Genomic DNA, 20,145 nt, shown 5'->3' with positions numbered 1-20,145 from the left:
GAGATTTAACAATCAGAAGTCTGGTGGTCTTGAGATATTTGCAGATGCAAGTTTTGGAAGTGACACTACAGACAGGAAAAGTACGTCTGGAGTTTGCTATAAGTACAATCAGGGTCTATTTGATTGGTCATGCAAGAAGCAAACAACAGTTAGCTTAAGTACTTGTGAAGCTGAACTGAATGCACTGTCTTATTCACTTAAGGATTGTGAATGGTTGTTACAATTGTGCAAAGACATAAAAATTCCTGTCAAATGTCCAATCCAGGTTTACCAGGACAACAAAGCATGTTTGGCTTTGCTGAATTCCGAAGGTTGTAAGCAAAGCACGAAGCACTTGCAATTAAAGTTGCAACATGCTAGGGAACGTATTCAAAAGGGACTCGTAACGGTGTCCTATATGCCAGGTAATGAAATTCCTGCTGATGTATTGTCCAAGATTGTATCAAGGGATCAACACTGTACCTATGTGCAGAAGTTGGGTTTGTACTGATATTGTACGAACACGCTGCCCAGTGATGTTCACAGAAAGGGGGAGGATGTTGGTTTCTGCTTCCTTCACTGAGCAGCGAAGTGCTTGTCACAAGACAATGTTTACATTCCACAGTCAAGTGCTGTTGGGTTTTCTCACGGGAAAGGAGACTGGATGTGACGTACACTGGTTTCCTGTTTTTCACTGTTCTTTGCAGTTCAGTGTGATTCTCTCCGTGCTTTAGAGGAGAGAGGATGCCTTTCTCTGCTCCGGCAGAGGGAAGATGTTTTTCTGTAAATTACCAGCTTTGAAGTGTAAATAAAGTAATATAGAGCATGTTGGCACGTACTTTTCATCATTCCGCTGTGCACTGGACACTGCTTATATCCAACATCCCCAGCCACTCTGGGCGGCTTCCAACAAAGATGAAAGATACACTAAAATGTCACATATTAAAAACTTCCCTGAACAGGGCTGCCTTCAGATGTCTTCTGAATGTCAGGTAGATGTTTATCGCTTTGACATCTGATGGGAGGGTGTTCCACAGGGCGGGCGCCACTACTGAGAAGGCCCTCTGCCTGGTTCCCTGTAACTTGGCCTCTCGCAGTGAGGGAACCGCCAGAAGGCCCTCGCAGCTGGACCTCAGTGTCCGGGCAGAACGATGGGGGAGGAGACGCTCCTTCAGATATACTGGAAAGATATACTGGGAAGACTTTTGCAGGTTGAGGAGCAAAGACCATGATTTCAAGCTGCTTTGAATTGGTGCTTCAGCAGGGTGAATTCCCATCACCGTCACCTACCCAGCCAATTAATAAATAAATCCAAGCTGAAGCAACAGTATGTCAACACGCTCCCTGGCACGTCGTCGCAAAGTGCCAACACCTGTGGGTTTCATGAGACGGTGCCACAGAGCGGGCTGAGAACATCACCAGCAGCTCCTGTTTACTCTCTGAAAACGATAGCAGTGAGGGAGCCAGTTGAATTGGGAGCACGCTGCCGTCTGGCAAGCAGCAGCGTCTGACATTTCAGAATATGCCGGGTATACGCAGATCAGGCATGGCAGAGGCTTCCCCCTCCTTGTTCTGCAGGCTTGGTTCTCCACCACCACCACCACGCCAGGCAGCTGTCGAAACTGATGCACATCAAAGGGCTGGCTCGCTCAACACACTTCTTTCAGAAACAACTTGGGGATCCGTATGTTTTCCCTGGCATTCAAAGGGTACCCGATCATGGGTTTGCTGCTGGCTGCCACCCACCCCTCAAATGCCCCAAAATATCACCCCTTGCAAGATAACATGAAGCGTCTCCCTCGTGCTCCCAGGGTGACGGAAGAGTTCTTCTGCATCAGCTGGGCTTGTAAACGGTTCCTTGACGTGCTATGCGTGGGATAAGCCTGCTGTCAATCAGTAATGTCTTAATACTCCTTTGCTGAGAGATGACCTTTTACAAGATCTACATCATAAAAAAATATTTAAAAACCCCACAAGGATTGCTGTGGCAGATCAGGCTTCTGCCACAGGTTGCGCGACATGAATAATGAGTCTTGGCACTGACATGGCACATTGACGCACCTGACAGTCATTGGCGGAGTGAAGCACCTTTCCCACGAAGAAAGCCTACAGCATTCTGCATTATTTAGCTGGGAGGGAAGGCAGCTAAGGAGAGGCACGATGGAATGTTTCTAGGCATGGGGTGGGGAAAGCAGATAGAGGGAACTCTCTTCCCCCGGCCTCTCTCATCATAATGCAACTAGGACTTTGGGGGGGGCGGAGAGGAATCTGGTGCAGTTCACATTGAAAGGAGAATCTACATGATTCACAGTTCCCAAAATAATGCACAAAGTGAAACACAACCTATTCACTAAAAGCCTTGCTTCCCCGAATTTTGCAAAGCAGTTGGTCAGTCAAATCTCTCTCATATAAATGGTAAAGGGCGTATATTATTGAATGATGAATGGTGTATATTATTGAATGATGAAAGGCGTATATTATTGAAAACAGCTTGCGGGAAATGCAAGCTGTTTTGGTGATCTGCTGGACAAAAGTGCATACCAACATGTGTAGGATAGGAGAAACCTGGTGGCAAATTTTGACGAGGACGTAAAAACAGCGACTGATTTTGAAATGTGGAGAATGGAAGATTCTGACTCATCTGAGGTCATGTACCTCCTCCATGAGATGCCCGAAAGGTGGCAACATGAGAACAGGGCCTTTTCTCCAGTGGCTCCTGGTTCGTGGAATGCTCTCCCCAGGGAGAAAAAAATTAGGCACCAGATGAAAACCTTTCTCTTTAACCAGGCTTTTGGCTGCTTAACTTCCCAGGACCTTTTAAATGTGTTTGTGTGAAGGGGGTTCTTGTTATTATTATGCAATTTGTGTCCTCATTTTGCATTTGTATGTTGCAAACCACCCTGTGATCTTTAGATGAAATGGGTTATACAAATTTTAATAAAGGAGGAGGAATGAGAACCTGAATTTGACAGTTTTGCCCATGCCAAATTAGAACTCAGGGTCATCCCTGTGAATCTAATTGGCTGTAGGTTCTAGACAGACCAAAGGAGCTTAATTCTTGATACATACCACACAATTTATTCCTAAGAGCATAAGAAAATAAGAAGAGCCTGCCTGATCAAGCCAAGATCTAGTGCAGCATTCTGTTCTCACAGTGGCCAACCAGGTACCCCTGGGAAATCTGGATGGAGCACAACAGCCCTCTCCCTTCCTGTGCATAGCTGTCAACTTTTCCCTTTTCTCATGAGGAATCCTATTTGGCATAAGGGAATTTCCCTTAAAAAAAGGGAAACTTTGACAGCTATGTTCCTGTGGTTTCAAGCAACTGGCATTCAGAAGCTTTGCTGCCTTTGACTATGGTGGCAGAGCGCAGCCATCATGGCTAGAACATGCTGCTGACAATGCCAAGGTTGCAGGTTCAATCCCTGTAAGAAGCAGCTACATATTCCTGCATTGTGGGGGGGGGGGGTTGGACTAGATGACCCTCAGGGTCCCTCCCAACTGTAGGATTCTGAGAAGCACATTTCTGAGTATCTCCCCTACCATAATTTCAGATAAAACAGTGCCTTTGCCCATGAATTTGAACAATTCACTTTTAGAACCATCCAAGTTGCTAGTCATTACAGACTCCTGCAGGGATGAGTTCAATGGTTCCACAGGGTTGGCTGCCCAAGATCTTTCAAAAAGAGGACTGTCCTCTGTAAAGGAGGGCACATGTCCACCCTGCTCTTATAGAGCCACTGAAGGCCCAGGATCCCTCCTCACTTAATTCGAAACCTAGGGCTAGAAGAATTGATGCTTTTGAATTATGGTGCTGGAGGAGACTCTTGAGAGTCCCATGGACTGCAAGAAGATCAAACCTCTCCATTCTGAAGGAAATCAGCCCTGAGTGCTCACTGGAGCTGAGGCTCCAAGACTTTGGCCACCTCATGAGAAGACTCCCTGGAAAAGACCCTGATGTTGGGAAAGATGGAGGGCACAAGGAGAAGGGGACGACAGAGGACGAGATGGTGGGACAGTGTTCTTGAAGCTACCAGCATGAGTTTGACCAAACTGTGGGAGGCAGTGGAAGACAGAAGTGCCTGGCATGCTCTGGTCCTTGGGGTCACAAAGAATCGGACATCACTAAACAACTAAACAACAACAACAAGGCTAGAAGCACCTTTGCTGTTGTGGAACTTCTGGTGATCCATAGACCCTCAAAGGCTCCCAGTTCAACTCAAAACCAGATGCTGGGGAACGGACTCTGATTTTGGGGCGGGTTGTCAGGTGGCCTCAATGGGGGCTTTTGTTTTTGTTCTCCCAAGAAAGAGACCTTCTTAAAATTCAGGCCTTTTGCCCCATCAGCTTTAATTAGCAACAGACACAGCAGCTGAGACCAGGCACGCCAGCAGGGGAGCAGAAAGCAATCACACAACTCATTAGCAAGCGAGATCAGTCATTAGGAGCGGTTCATCAGGTGGAATCCGGGTGCTGAGCAGGAGAAAGGCCAATGGGATTATCTCCCGCTGAACAAACTTGCTGGATCCTGCCAGAGAATTTGTCTTCTTCCTCACCACCAGCAGGAACCATGCTGGAAAGCACAGAAGTTCTGTTAACAAAAAGAGTATATATATATATAGAGAGAGAGAGAGAGAGAGAGACAGAGAGAGAGAGAGAGAGAGAGAGATTATCAAATTTCGAAAAGCTTCCTTAACCTAACAGTTACCTAGTCCAGCCCACACTTTACCATCTTCTCTGCAAGAATATCAGGGGCTACTTTGTCAAAAGCCGTACTGAAATTAAACTTGTTGTCTTCGTCTTTCCACTTGTCTCTTTAACAACCATCAGCCACCCAAATATTGCTAAGCATGTGTGTTATACTTGCAGACACCCAGAAGATTAGCCTTGGTCTATAATAGCAGGGCTGCTCACTGCTATTGTTCCCAAAGATAAGAGATGCACTCTGCATATTGTAGGGTTGGGAATTTTCCTTGAAGTGCCCACAGCTATGCAGCTTGGTTAATGTAAGAACACAAGAACAGCTTGCTGGATCTGGTCATTGATTCATATTATTATTATTATTATTATTATTATTATTATTACTCTGCCCATCTGACTAGATTGCCCCATCCACTCTGGGCAGCTTCCAACAGGATATGCAAAAACACACAACAACAACAACAACAACAACAACAACAACAAATATCACACATTAAAAGCCTCCCGATACAGGGCTGCCTTCAGATGTCTACAGAAGGTTGTATAATTATTTATCTCTTTGACATCTGATGGAAGGGCGTTCCACAGGAATAATAATAACCTAGTCCAGCATCCTGTTCTCAGATTGGCCAACCTGTGGGAAACCAGCAAGCAGGACTCAAATGCAAGAGCCTTTTCTCCTCCTGCAGTTTCCAGCAATTGGTAGTCAGAAGTATTGCTCTTTCTGACCATGGAGGCAGGACAGAGAAGAGCCCCCATCTCTTGGTCTGGTCACTGAGGTCCAGCTCCGAGGACCTTCTGGCAGTTCCCTCACTGTGAGAAGTGAGGTTTCAGGGAACCAAGCAGAGGGCCTTCTCAGTAGTGGCGCCAACCCTGCAGAACGCCATCCCATCAGGTGTCAAGGAGATGAGTAACTACATAACCTTTCGACGACATTTGAAGGAAGCCCTGTTTAGGAAAGTCTTTGATGTTTTATTCTGTTTTTATATATGCTGGAAGCCTCTCAGAGTGGCTGAGGCAACACAGTCAAATGGGCGGGGTACAAATAATGGAATTATTATTAAAATTCTTCTTGTTGGGAGCCGCCCAAAGTTGCTGGGGAAACTATTATTATTATTATTATTATTATTATTATTATTATTATTATTATTATTATTATTATTTTATTATTATTACTGTGCTTCTTCACGGATGCCCATCCCTTCTAAGCTAAACCATACCTTTATGCTTGGAATGCCGTGGGAACGAGGAAGAGGTTGCTGGGGGTTAAAAAGCATTGATGGTGTCACCACTTCTAAAAATACTCCTATTGTAATGGTTCTAGGGGTTGCTCGTGCGTAAGTCGTCGCCACAACTGGCTGAGTTACCTGGGTGAACCCTTTCTGTCCGGACAGCCACTCACCCGTGGCTGTCTCAGTCGCTGGCAGAATCCGTCAGTGGGCGTTTCTTGAACTTCTTCCAGCAAAGAAGCTCTTTGACGCCTAGTCTCCGCCTACTCTCCTTGTGCGGAAGCCTTCTGCGCAGGGAGGGTGTGGGCAGCGGAGGACCCGTGCTCTCCCCGATGGTCTCTGGCGAGGAGTCATGGAGCCACCTCGCCGATTCCCCCATCTGCCCCCCTTCACCCTTCACCCCTGGTGTTACGCTGATTTCCTTCCCCAGCAGATGGGTTGCCTCTCTCCCTCCTGGGACGCTCTCTGTAATCTCTCTGGAGCCCTCCCTTTCCCTCTGGCTCCGATGGCAGTTCCCTGACACCTATGTTTTTAATAGCCGCCAGGCAGAAGTTCAACAGGGGCTTTGTGGTTTGGTGTTTCTATGGGGGAATGGTCAGCATGACTCTAAGTACTGATGCAATAGGTGCTTTGATTACAAAATGTTTTGACATGTGCTTTGCTTTGCATTTGAAATGAAATTTCATGGTGGGGGGAAAGGCTTTGCAGAATCGGTGGATGGTTGATTTACGCTGGACCCCCCTTTTTAATCCTAGCCAATGGACATTACAATTCCCGAAGCCAGTCACTGAGGTCCACAGATAACCGGAAGAGAGATGATGCTGACGACATGCAACAGTATGGGTACCCTGCACCTCAAATAGGTAAGTCATTAACACAACTGAAAAGAGGATAAGGTAGTCATTGACTCGGTTATGTTTACCAGTGTATAAGGTATCTGAGAAAGGAAACTGATACACAATGGCTTCACAAAATTCCTGTATGACCCAGCCAGAGTTAAGCACATTTTAAGTCCAGTTAGTTTCAACAGAGCACAGATTTGCACATGTTTAACTTTCCCATTAAAAAAGTGCTGGGATGTGGCAGGGCATACACAGCCGACACAGATTCCCTGTGTGGATCATGCATCACGAAATGAGACAAATGCAGAATTTAGTAAACTAATCTATGCAGTCATTGGATCACAGCCCTAACAATTTAATACATTCCAGCTCTAATTTTTCTGGAGGCTAACACCACTTCTGCTAATCCTTGGGTATTTGATGTATAAATGGTGCATAATTTTGACTATAGGAGACGGAATTAATTCTGACTTGGAGGAGGCGAGAGCAACCTCATTTGAATGTGCGATTCAAGGACAGAGGGGCCTGTGAAAATGCACAAACCAGACACTGAAAAGGCAAAGCGGTTTTTCAGTCCTTGCAGTCGATACTTCTGTTCGCCAACGGCATCACAGAAGGGGCCTCGGCTCGGTAGCAAAGCAAAGGCCTTACAGTGGGAGTAGCCAACGTGGTGCTCTCCACACACCATTAGACTATAGCCAGGAACAGCATCTCCACTAAGCAGCATCAGAAATGTCAGCCCCACCTCCGACTATTCCTCTGGAGTCTCCACACTTGGAGATTTACTAGCCTAGCCATACAAAAATGTCTTGTGCCTCTGGCCTAGGACCCTCGTACCTATGGGACCGCCTCTCCCGGTATGCCCCACGGAGAGCCTCAATAAATAGCAACACCCTAGAGGTCCCGGGCCCTCAGCAAGTCAGATTAGCTTCAACCAGAGCCAGGGCCTTTTCAACACTGGCTCCGGCCTGGTGGAATGCTCTGCCTCATGAGACCAGGGCCCTGCAGGATCTGTTCTCTTTCCGCAGGGCCTGTAAGACAGAGTTGTTCTGCCTGGCCTTTGGCTTGGAGCCAATTTGATTCCCTCCACCTCTTTCTCCTTTCTTTTTCCTTTCTCCTCCTGTGATGAGGTTGCATTCTAATATTTTAATGTTTCAATATTTTAATGTATTTTAATCTTGTTTTTAAGTTGCATTCATTCAACTTGTTTTTATTATTGCTTGTTAGCTGCCCTGAGCCCAGTCTTGGCTGGGGAGGGCGGGGTATAAATAAAAATTATTATTATTATTATTATTATTATTATTATTATTATTATTATTATTAATTATGCCAACTCTGAATGCTTCACCCATCAATACCAGCCAACATGGCAATGGGGAGAGATGATGGGAGATGATGGGATCTTTGGTTTTGCACCATGCTGGATACTTCCCACTTTGCATGCAATGTTGTCCCAGGCCACTGCCAGGTAGGGGGGCCAGGAATGGTACTGGTCAGCATTTTGGAGAGCCCCCCGCCAGGTTGTAGCAGACAGCCCTGGGCCAGATGTTGACATGTTCTGCACCCCGACAGGTGATCCAGCTGCTGAGGAGTGGTCCCCATGGAGCGTGTGTTCGACCACCTGCGGGGAGGGCTGGCAGACTAGGACGAGGTTCTGTGTGTCGTATTCCTACAGCACACAATGCAGCGGGCCCCTCCGGGAGCAGCGGCAGTGCAACAACTCCGCCGTCTGTCCAGGTGATGACCTTCCACGCCGCGCATATAATTTTCCCTGCCGCTACCTCCCCAACCACAGGGAAGTGGGCTCTATATCTACTCATCTGCATGCTAATAGGCTCTGCTCAAAGGTTACGTGACTTCTGCAACAAAGCAAGTGGAATTCTGCAACCTGAGTTGATTAACTCCCCACCCCCTAAGCAAATTTCTGCAATTAGTATGCATACTTTATGGAGCTACACCGGGTGCTAAGGCCCGCAGCCCGAGGAAAATGGATTGTATTCCGCTACCTGCATCATTTTGACATTTCACCCATGCTCTCTAGAAAGACAGAAACTTGCTTTGCAACTTGCAAGACATTCACAAATCCACTGACTTCACTCTGGCCACAAAAATGTTGCCAACTTGAGTGGTTTCTTAAAAAAAAAAAAAATCAACAAGCAAGCAAGGTTATTATTGAGGTCAGGGTGTTGGAGGGATTCATTCTGTCTGTGTAGCTTCCCATAAAAAATGACCTGATTATTTATTTATTATTTACTTTTGGATACTAATTGGAAGATGAGTAATATAAAGGTAAAGGGACCCCTGACCATTATGTCCAGTCATAGCCGACTCTGGGGTTGTGGCGCTCATCTTGCTTTCTTGGCCAAGGGAGCCGGCATACAGCTTCCGGCTCATGTGGCCAGCATGACTAAGCCGCTTCTGGCGAACCAGAGCAGCGCTCGGAAATGCAGTTTACCTTCCCACCGGAGTAGTACCTATTTATCTACTTGCACTTTGAGGTGCTTTCGAACTGCTAGGTTGGCAGGAGCGGGGACCGAGCAACGGGAGCTCACCCCATTGCAGGGATTCGAACCACCGACCTTCTGATCGGCAAGTCCTAGGCTCAGTGGTTTAACCCACAGCGCCTTTTGGATACTAATGGGAAGATGGGTACTATCCCCCAGGAATAAACCTCATTGAAACCTCCTCATTCACACGTCACAAGCATTACTTAAAAGCGTAAATAAAACACAATTTCTTCATGTTTACAAGGATGGCTTTGGATTCTAAGTCTACATGATGGGAGCTAGTTTCTTACAGTTGCTTCATGCAGGAGAGAGATGGGGGGGGGAGCTTGGGAGTTTGGCAGGAGGCCACAAAGTACATTTCCCCCTCTCTTCTAGTCTCAATGCTTCCCCTTTGCTGACTGGAGGCATGCAAGTTTGCTTATGCTTAAGATGAGCAATAACCAAGCTGACAGCTCCTTGGTTGACCTCCTCTGCTTTCATTTCAGTCCATGGGACATGGGACGAGTGGTCTCCGTGGAGCCTGTGCTCATCGACCTGTGGCCGAGGGTATAGGGATCGCACACGGACCTGCAAACCTCCTCAGTTTGGCGGCAACCCTTGCGAAGGACCTGAAAAGCAAACCAAGTTCTGCAACATCGCACTTTGCCCCGGTAAGTTGGCAAAGAAACTTTCCCCGTTTGCTCTTCAGTGGGTGACGTTTTTGGCTCAAAGGGGCACCGATGAATTAGGAAACCTGGAGGCTCCGTACCATAATTTCTCCCTATATCTGAGAGTTCCAAATTGCCCCCCCTTGTTTTCTAGGTGAGAGGAACCCATGCATTGCAGCAGGCTTTTGCAAACTGGGGCCTTCCAGATGTTTGGATTGCAACTCCCATCAGCCTCAGCCAGCAACATCTGGAAGGCACCAAATGGAGAGAGGGTGGATGAAGGGTTCTCAATCTCATATTTCCAAATTTTGCACAAATGCAAATGCAGTTTGACACAATTTTCACTTCATTGGTGTCTACCTTCCTCCCTTCAACACACACACACACCATGAGCCCATTGAAATAACATGGTATGGACAGAAATTTGAAAGATAAAAGAAGTGGTTTTTTTTTAAAAAATAGTTTATTCATATTTACAAGGTTGGCTTTGGACTCTAAGTATACATTGTGGAATCCTGTTTCATGGCTGCCTCGTGCAGGAAAGAGGTGAGAGGAAAGGGTAGAGATTGGGGTTTAGTGGGAAGCCACGAAGTGTATTTGCCCCTGACTTTCTGTTAGTCTCTGCTGGGATACTGCTGGGGAGATGGGGGAAATTGGCAGGCCCCCAGCTAGCTCCAGCCACAGGCCGGCAGCCGGGTGATCTCTGGTACAGCATCTATCAGCCACATGAACCTCAGATACGTTTAGAGACTCGCACGCTCTTATCAGCAGAGTGAATAACTTCTCACAACGGAAGTGGTGGACAGTGACATGTGTAACAGTAATTTACAGGCGTTTATTCAGCATAGTTCAGGATCAAAGGAAAAAAACATGTCTGCTTCCCTTTGTGTCCAACAAAACAGCGATAATGCAAAAGCTATATACAAAGGGAAGTTCCCAGCAAGTCTGTGCTGGAAGTAAACAGGCATGTGACACACAACAGTCATGCCTGTTCCCTTTTAAGGTGGAACAGAACTATATCCTAACAGTCTCAACCCTGACCTTTTCTGGCTGGGGCATGCAAGGTTGTTTATACCCAACATTGTCGACATCTGAGTGTGTACTGGACAGTCAAAGAGGAAGTGCAGTAGAGAATGATGTGTGCAGCCTGAAAAAAAAGTGCAGCCTGAAAATGATGAAAATCTAGCAGTCTGAAGCCAGACACCCCATAAGTGTCCCCATTTTCCAGGGACGTTCCTGATTTAGAGAAGCCATCCCGGTTTCTGATTTTTGATCCTGTAATGTACCACTTTTCCTTAAAGGTAAAGGGTAAAGGGACCCCTGACCATTAGGTCCAGTTGTGGCCAACTCTGGAGTTGCAGCGCTCATCTCGCTTTATTGGCCGAGGGAGCCGGCGTACAGCTTCCGAGTCATGTGGCCAGCATGACTAAGCCGCTTCTGGCAAACCAGAGCAGCGCATGGAAATGCCATTTACCTTCCCGCCAGAGTGGTACCTATTTATCTACTTGCACTTTGACATGCTTTCGAACTGCTAGGTTGGCAGGAGCAGGGACCGAGCAATGAGAGCTCACCCTGTCACGGGGATTCAAACTGCCTACCTTCTGATCGGCAAGTCCTAGGCTCTGTGGTTTAACCCACAGTGCCACCCTCGTCCCACCACTTTTTCTTGTTGTTGTTGTTTAGTCGTTTAGTCGTGTCCGCCTCTTCGTGACCCCATGGACCAGAGAACGCCAGGCACCTCTGTCCTCCACTGACTTCCGCAGTTTGGTCAAACTCTTGCTGGTAGCTTTTCCTTAGGATGTCCCTATTTTCATTGGAGAAATGGTGGAGGGTACGCAGTCGTCCAGTCCCAGAGCCGTCTGAAGGCAAACCTTTATAGGGATTGCTTTCTTTTTTTATGTTTCATGTCTTATTATGTTTTAATATATGTTGGAAGCTGCCCAGAGTGGCTGGGGCAACCCAGTAAGATGTGCGGGGTATAAATAGTAAAACGATCATTCAGGAATGGGACCTCCCTCTTTTCATCGGAGAAATGTCGGAAGGTTTGTGAAGCTACACAATTCGGGGGGAGGGGAAACCAACCCAACATATTGGATCCAAGGTCACTAGCCAATATGACCCAACGCAGCTATAAGGGTCCTAGTGTGTGGGGTGTCTGTGTGTGCACAAAACAGTGCAATGCAATTGAAAATAAAGGTGGGAGATGCTGTTGAACTGCATTATCTACAAGAGCACAGCAAGAACCTTCTAGATCAGACCAGTGGATCTGTTCTTACCATGGCCAACAAGGTGCCCACGGGAAGCTTTCAAGCAGGAGTTGAGTGCAAGAGCACTTTTCCCTCCCCTTTGCTGGCTTCCAGAAAAAGGTGTTCAGAAGCATGATGATAGATAGGTGAGTAGGTCTATCTACCAATCTCTTTAATCTCCTTAAGTTCCCACTTGGATTACGTCCTCACATCAATATTGCTGGATCTGTATTGGGGACATATACTTATTTTATTTGTAATATTAATATTGTTTATTGTTTATTGTTTATTGTTTATTGTTTATTGTTTATTGTTTATTGTTTATTCCCCGCCCATGTTTAATTAAAGATTAAAAGCTTCCCTAAACAGGGCTGCCTTCAGATGTCTTCTAAAAGTCTGGTAGTTGTTTTTCTCTTTGACATCTGGTGGGAGGGCGTTCCACAGGGCGGGTGCCACTACCGAGAAGGCCCTCTGCCTGGTTGCCTGTAACTTGGCTTCTCGCAGCAAGGGAACCGCCAGAAGGCCCTCGGCACTGGACCTCAATGTCCGGGCAGAATGATGGAGGTGGAGACGCTCCTTCAGGTATACAGGACCGAGGCCGTTTAGGGCTTTAAAGGTCAGCACCGACACTTTGAATTGTGCTTGGAAACGTACAGGGAGCCAGTGTAGGTCTTTCAGGACCGGTGTTATATGGTCTCGGTGGCCGCTCTCAGTCACCAGTCTAGCTGCCGCATTCTGGATTAGTTGTAGTTTTTGGGTCACCTTCAAAGGCAGCCCCACGTAGAGCGCATTGCAGTAATTCAATTAGAGCATGCACCACTTTGGGGAGACAGTCTGTGGGCAGGGAGGGTCTCATCCTGTGTACCAGATGGAGCTGGTAAACAGCTGCCCTGGACACAGAATTGACCTGCACCTCCATGGACAGCTGTGAGTCCAGAATGACTCCCAGGCTGCACACCTGGTCCTTCAGGACCAGGGAGTCCTCCACACCAACCTGCCTCCTGTCCCCCACAAAATAATTCCATTTATACCCCACCTTTTTTCAAGGTGGCATACACCGTTCTTTTCCTCCTCTTTTAATCTCCAGCAACAACCCTGAAAGGTAGGTTAGGCTGAGAGAAGACCATGACTGGTCCAAGGTCACCCAGTGAGCTTCATGGCTGAGCGGAGATTCGAACCCTGGCCTCTCAGGTCCTACACTCTAACCACTGTGCTACATTGGCTCTCCAAAGAGACTTCCCAGACAGATACAGTCTCTTAAAAAAAAATGAGGCAGCCATGGGTAGTGTGTGGGCTGTGTGTGAATTATCTTAAACCTCTGCAGCAAATGAAAGAGCAATCTACAGGGAAGAAGCTCGCTGCAACCCCATCTGGTCTGATTAATGTCTACTGGTGAGCACAATGGTAATCAAACGCCAAACGGGCACCAAATCGGGGAGGCAGTCAGAAAGGGACAATGAGAGCAATTCAGTGCTTTAGAGCCTCGCCGGCTGCATCGGTTATTGTTCCGGGGATTTATAATGGCAAACAATGACAACTCACCGTTGCAGGCACAATGCAGTTGTTTGGCGTGCGGCAGGGACTCTTGGAGAATGAGCCACTCGCTGGAGGAAGGCAGGGAGAGGAATGGGAAGTCAGAGGGGAGAAAGTGTTTAATTGCAGCAGAAGCTCTGGCTGGCTGATTGCTGTTTGATTTGGTGCAGTGAAACTTGGGTAAATGAAGTGCTAGGCTTTCAGAAGGAAGCACTTGGACAAATGATCGGATGCTTGTGTTTCTTATCCCACTATTTTATCACTCCCTCTCCCTTTGATATCCAATAAGTGGAGAGATACTGGTTCACAGGATGGAGGAGAGCTTGATAATTTTTGGGGATCTACAAACACATTTCATCCTCCTAGGGCTCATGACTGACGTGGCTAAGTCGCTTAGGGTGAGCACCTTCCGCTGTCTCTGCAACATTTGTCTCCCCTTTCGTATAAATGACTGTTAGCCATTTTCACCGTCCCTCACAAAACAAGTGGACTTAGGGGGTGTTGAAGCTCTTCTGCAGCCAGTGCTGAGGGCCTTCTGGCGGTTCCCTTGCTGTGAGAAGCCAAGTTACAGGGAACCAGACAGAGGGCCTTCTCGGTAGTGACACCTGCCCTGTGGAACGCCCTCCCACCAGATGTCAAAGAGAAAAACAACTACCTGACATTTAGAAGACATCTGCAGTCAGCCCTGTTCAGGGAAGCATTTAATAGGTTATTGTATTTTAATATTCTGTTGGAAGCCACCCAGAGTGGCTGGGGAAACCCAGCCAGATGGGCAGGGTATAAATAATAAATTATTATTATTATTATTATTATTATTATTATTATTATTATTATTACTACTACTACTACTACTACTAATGACCAACATCAATGTCTGGGGCAAGTGTCTCATACCAGAGCCTGTTTTCGTTCTTCCCATGGAACCCGATGGGAACCATGGGAAACTGAGCTGAGTGATGAGTCCAGCATGAGGCTCTTAACCTTAGGGTTATGGGTTTGAACCCAACGTTGGGCAAAAGATTCCTGCACTGCAGGGGGTTGGGTCAGATGGCTCTTGCAGTCCCTTCCAACCCTACAATTCTGTGATTCTATGGTAGAGTGTGATTGATTGATTGATTGATTGATTGATTGAATAAATGGAAAGTCTAACAAAGAGAGAGATTAGGATCTGATACCTGATTTACCGTATTTTTCGCTCCATAAGATGCGCCTGACCATAAGATGCACCTAGTTTTTAGAGGAGGAAAGGGGGGAAGCCCCATTTTGGGGGGGGGGGGTCAGTTCACAGTTGTGCAGCTTCTTTTGCAAAGGGAAAAAATCCTGTTTTTATGGGTTTCAACTCACAGTTCTGCAGCTTCTTTAGGAAAGGAAAAGGAGCCGTTTCTACAGTTTCCAGATAGATAATCTAATCAGCCAGTCACACATCGCTGGGGAAACAAACAGCCTCCATCTGTAGAACATTCAACAATGGAGGCCTGGGCAAGGGAGCGGGGCCAGAAAGGGACCCAGCGATCGACCACACATTCGCTCCATAAGACACACATACATTTCCCCTTGCTTTTTAGGAGGAAAAAAGTGCATCTTATGCAGCAAAAAATACAGTATTTATTTTTTTAACTAGATGTTGAGAAAATCCCTCCCCCTTCCCCAAGCTGTGTTCTTGCTTGAATCCTGCTAGTGGGTTCTCCCAGGAAATCTGGTTGGCCACTGTGAGAACAGGATATAGAACTAGATGGGCCATGGGCCTGATCCACAAGGCTCTTTTAATGTTTTTAATATGCCATTGATGTCAGCTCCTGAAAAAAAAAGTAGTCTCATGACTTCTTGCCCTGCCTGGGGACTTCTGGAGACATCTGATTGGGAAGGGAAGGGAAGGGAAAAGCAGAACTGCCCTGCTGGCTTGACACTTCCTTGAGAATGCACAAGCTGGGTTTTCTGGACGGATCTGCACTGGTTGCATATCTAGAAAATCCTTCCAGTAGCACCTTAAAGAACAACTAAGTTAGTTCTTGGTATGAGCTTTTGTGTGCATGCACACTTCTTCAAATACCAAGTGTGCATGCACATGAAAGCTCATACCAAGAACTAACTTAGTTGGTCTTTAAGGTGCTACTGGAAGGAATTTTTTTTGTTTGTTTTGACTATGGCAGACCAACACCGCTACCTATCTGTAACTAGAAAATCCTTCTTTGGCTTGGCTGGATGACCTCCTGGAGCCTTCCAGCCTTACAATTTGTTAGGAATAGACACTTGGACTTCCTCCTGCTGGAGAGATAATGAGCCCTCTGCTAATGAGCTGAAGCCTTCCAGAAATAATTAGAGTGGGTCTGTCATGTAAGGAAATATTTCAAGATATATCTCTCTAATAAAAGTATTCATATTTCATTCCTAACCTGCACTTGGCATAAGGGGGCTTTTTCCAGCTGAATGATAAATTACGGCTGATATTTCAGATCAGAGAACTCCTTCGCCTATTCGCGTTAATTAAGTGATGCAAGTAATTGTGCGTTCTGAGTTAGGCTTGAGTTGGCTGGCTTCTTTGAAGTGGTACGTTATCTAGCGGGTTCTGAAGTTTGCACCGGGGCACGTGGGGGGCCTTAAAGGTGAGAAACTTGGTGCTTAAAATAGACATGTCTTGGTTTTCCGTTTTCCGACCACCCAGTGACAACCTGACGGTATTATTATTTTAGCCCTGACAGTGCCAATCACCCATGACTTATCTGCAGATTACAGAAGTAGATGGTGCTGAAATGTCAGGGAGAAAGCCGTCTTGTCAAAATGGAAGCGGTTTTGACAGTTAAACACACAAACATGCACACCAGCCCTGAGGAGTCAGTAAATTGCTTCCCTGTGAACAGGCTTCCCCCTCTTGCCTGCATCTGGCATGAAAGCTTGCCTTATCTGTCACCCTCCTGATCCCAACTTGGGACTCTGCAGTTGGACTACAGTTCACATCAGCTCCAGTCAGGTTGGCATGTGGTCAGAGATGATGGGAGCTGTGAGTTCAGCAATTTCTGAAAGACATCAGTTGAAGAAAGCCCGTTCATCTTGCACAACTAGCATGTCTTCAGGCAGTATGTAGTTAAACTGTGGAACTCACTGCCACAGGAGGCAGTGATGGCCAGTGCCAGATTTATGTATAAGCTGAACAAGCTATAGCTTAGTACCCCACTATTTTGGGGGGCCCCAAAAAAATTAAAGGGGAAAAAACTGGATGTACATTTCCAAAATATGAGTTAAAAAACAAATAAAATAAAACCTACATACAGCAACAGTGTTTTGTGTTGTGTAGGCTCCTAGAATGTAAGTCATGGGCCCCGCCTGCTCACTTGTTCCCTAAAATATCACTGATTTGCTCCTTTCTATATATAGGGTGCCTCCATTCTGCATGGAGTGGTTGCATGGCAACATGCGCAAATGGCCTGAGATACCTATTAGGTCCGTCAATTACCATATAGCATCTATTCAACACAAAGAGCAGAGACAATTTGTTATTGATAAAGGACAGCTGGACATATAAAGGGCCCCATTACCTTCAGTAGCTTAAGGCCTCATCAAACCTCCTGAAACTCCCTGGTCCTGAACAGGGTAACTGTGCCCCTGAAGGACCAGGTGCGCAGCCTGGGAGTCATTTTGGACTCACAGCTGTCCATGGAGGCACAGGTCAATTCTGTGTCCAGGGCAGCTGTCTACCAGCTCCATCTGGTACGCAGGCTTAGACCCTCCCTGCCTGCAGACTGTCTCACCTGAGTGGTGCATGCTCTAGTTATCTCTTGCTTGAATTACTGCAATGCGCTCTATGGGGGCTACCTTTGAAGGTGACCCAGAAACTGCAACTAATCCAGAATGTGGCAGCTGGACTGGTGACTGGGAGTGGCTGCTGAGACCGTATAACATCGGTCTTGAAAGTCCTACATTGGCTCCCAGTCGTTTCCAAGCACAAATCAAACTGTTGGTGCTGACCTTCAAAGCCCTAAATGGCCTCGGTCCATTATATCTGAAGGAGCATCTCCATCCCCATTGTTCTGCCCAGACACTGAGGTCCAGCTCCTTCTGGCGGTTCCCTTGCTGCGAGAAGCCAAGTTACAGGGAACCAGGCCGAGGGCCTTCTTGGTAGTGGCGCCCACCCTGTTGAATGCCCTCCCACCAGATGTCAAAGAAAAAAACAACTACCAGACTTTTAGAAGGCAGCCCTGTTTAGGGAAGCTTTTAATGTTTGATGTATTATGACATTTTAATATTTTGTTGGAGGCCTCCCAGAGTGGCTGGGGAAGCCCAGCAGATGGGAGGGGTATAAATAATAAATTATTATTATTATTATCCGGCCCTGGTGACAGCCACCAGTTTGGATGGTTTTAAAAGAGGACTGGACAAATTCACGGAGGAGAGAGCTTTGGATGGCTGCTAGCCTCAATGGCTAGGCTCTGCCCTCCACAGCTGGAGGCATCAATGCTTATGAAAACCAGCTGCTGGAAACCACAGGAGATAAAGGGCTCTCATGCTCAGATCCTGCTTGTGGGTTCGCCATAGGCATTTGATTGGCCACTGTGAGAATGGGACTACACAGTCAACACAGACTAGATGAGTCATTGTCATTGACTGCCTTTCTGTGTTACTATAGAAACAACAAAATACACAACAAAATATTACGGCAACAAAATATACAACAAAGAACATACACCTTATAATAATCTGATCCAATACAAAAAAACCCATAATAAAACAGAACTTTAAAATGGAACGACTTATACTGAATAAAGCAATATTCAATAATCTATTAGAATATAATAGTGCACAATAACATTAACTCTCAAAACTGGATTGTTGTAATAACCTGCAGTTTTATAAGAGTATATATTTAAAGTAGATGAATAAATGAGTTAATTTGGAATACGCAGAAAGTATAATAAATAAATTTAAGGGACCACAGAAAGAGGGGGAAGGAAGTTGAGTTTCGAAATGTTAAGATGATTGTAAAATTATTGAAATGTATAAACCTGGAAATCATTTTTTTTTTTAAAAAAGAGAGAATTGATTGGGAAACTGAAGAACTAATGATATAATATATATAAAATAAAATAAAAATCAACTCTCAAAATAGCAGCAAATAGTAATTAAACAACCTTCACTCCTAACAATTGCAATGAATGATTACTAAACTAATAATAATAATAATAATAATAATAATAATATCTGTATTATTAGAGCGGCTAACATCATATAAATAATACAATATGCATAAAAACAAGCAATCAATCAATTAAAATGCATCTCAAAATTAATTCAAATAAAAGTAACTGCAAATGAAAATGCATAAAATACCACAATGCATACAAAGTCATGTAAAAGGATCAAACTGAGAAACAAAGACACACAACTATTTTTATAAAGCTATATCTCTGTGCAAAAGCGGTTTTCACATTCTGCCTTCCCTTCTTTCCTTCTTTGGGTCACTCAGTGGACGGCAACTGGAATGAATGGTCGAGCTGGAGCTCCTGTTCCACCAGCTGCTCCAACGGCACCCAGCAGCGGACGAGAGAGTGCAATGGGCCATCGTACGGGGGTGCCGAATGCCAAGGACACTGGGTGGAGAGCCGAGACTGCTTCCTAAGACAGTGCCCAGGTCAGTAGTAGCGTGTAGGTCACCCTCTGCCCCTTTGGGATTCAACCAATGCATGGATGACCTGCAAAATGACCTCCTAGTGGTACAGCAGTAAAACTGCTCGCACATCTGCAAAGCTAAGCAGGGTCTGGTATGGTTTCAAATTGGAAGGGAGACTATGACTCAAGATTGCAGGGGGTTGGGCAACAGCCTTTACCAAAGGTGTCATGGGTTTTGAAGACGCTCGAACTCAGGACAAAAGGGAGAAACGTGCTAAGAGGAAGGCACCCTTGGCAAACCCTCACCATGATCAACTCCCGCCCGGAAACCTATGTCCCCACTGTGGAAGAATGTGTGGATCCAGAATTGGCCTCCACAGTCACTTATGGACTTATTGTTAAAACCGTGTTTATGGAAGACAATCTTACTCATCTAGGAGTGATTACCAAAGAAGAAGAAGAAGATTAGATGACCCTTGGCATCCCTTCCAACTTTGAGATTCTATGATCATTGTAAGTGGCTCAGTACAGATACACATGGGAGAAGTTGCTACTGAAAGATCTGTGATATCATGGGTGCTATTCAGATGTTATGGACTACAAATCCCATCAGCCACAGCTGGCACAGCTGAGATACTGATAGCCCCCATCCTAAGGAGTTTCTTACAAGGTGTTTGATGCTTGTCTTTTGCCCCGTAAGGAGCACTAATTTGCCAACAGACATAAACTTCAGTGCAGCTGTCCCCAGCCTATTGCCATCTAGACGCTTAGAGCTGAAGCACTAAGATGGGATTTGTAGTTCGAACCATCTGGAACATGCCCATTTGGGGAAAGCTACTATATAGCAAGTGTTTCAGTAG

General features: G+C 45.9%; 1 protein-coding gene across 3 annotated transcripts in view; it reads left to right on the top strand.

The window, feature by feature from the left end:
- Window positions 1-20,145, top strand: part of ADGRB1 (adhesion G protein-coupled receptor B1) — a 394,945-nt gene that overhangs the window by 185,529 nt on the left and 189,271 nt on the right. For all 3 annotated transcript variants that reach the window (XM_083748972.1, XM_083748971.1, XM_083748973.1), the window contains exons 4-7: window positions 6,665-6,772; window positions 8,324-8,488; window positions 9,744-9,908; window positions 19,143-19,307. In XM_083748972.1, the coding sequence (XP_083605098.1) occupies window positions 6,665-6,772; window positions 8,324-8,488; window positions 9,744-9,908; window positions 19,143-19,307 (603 nt within the window). The remainder of the gene's footprint in view (window positions 1-6,664; window positions 6,773-8,323; window positions 8,489-9,743; window positions 9,909-19,142; window positions 19,308-20,145) is intronic.

This window comes from Podarcis gaigeae (assembly GCF_964106915.1).
Source record: "Podarcis gaigeae genome assembly, chromosome: 7".
Classification (NCBI taxonomy): Eukaryota; Metazoa; Chordata; class Lepidosauria; order Squamata; family Lacertidae; genus Podarcis; species Podarcis gaigeae.
This window is presented reverse-complemented; position numbering and strand designations above follow the sequence as displayed.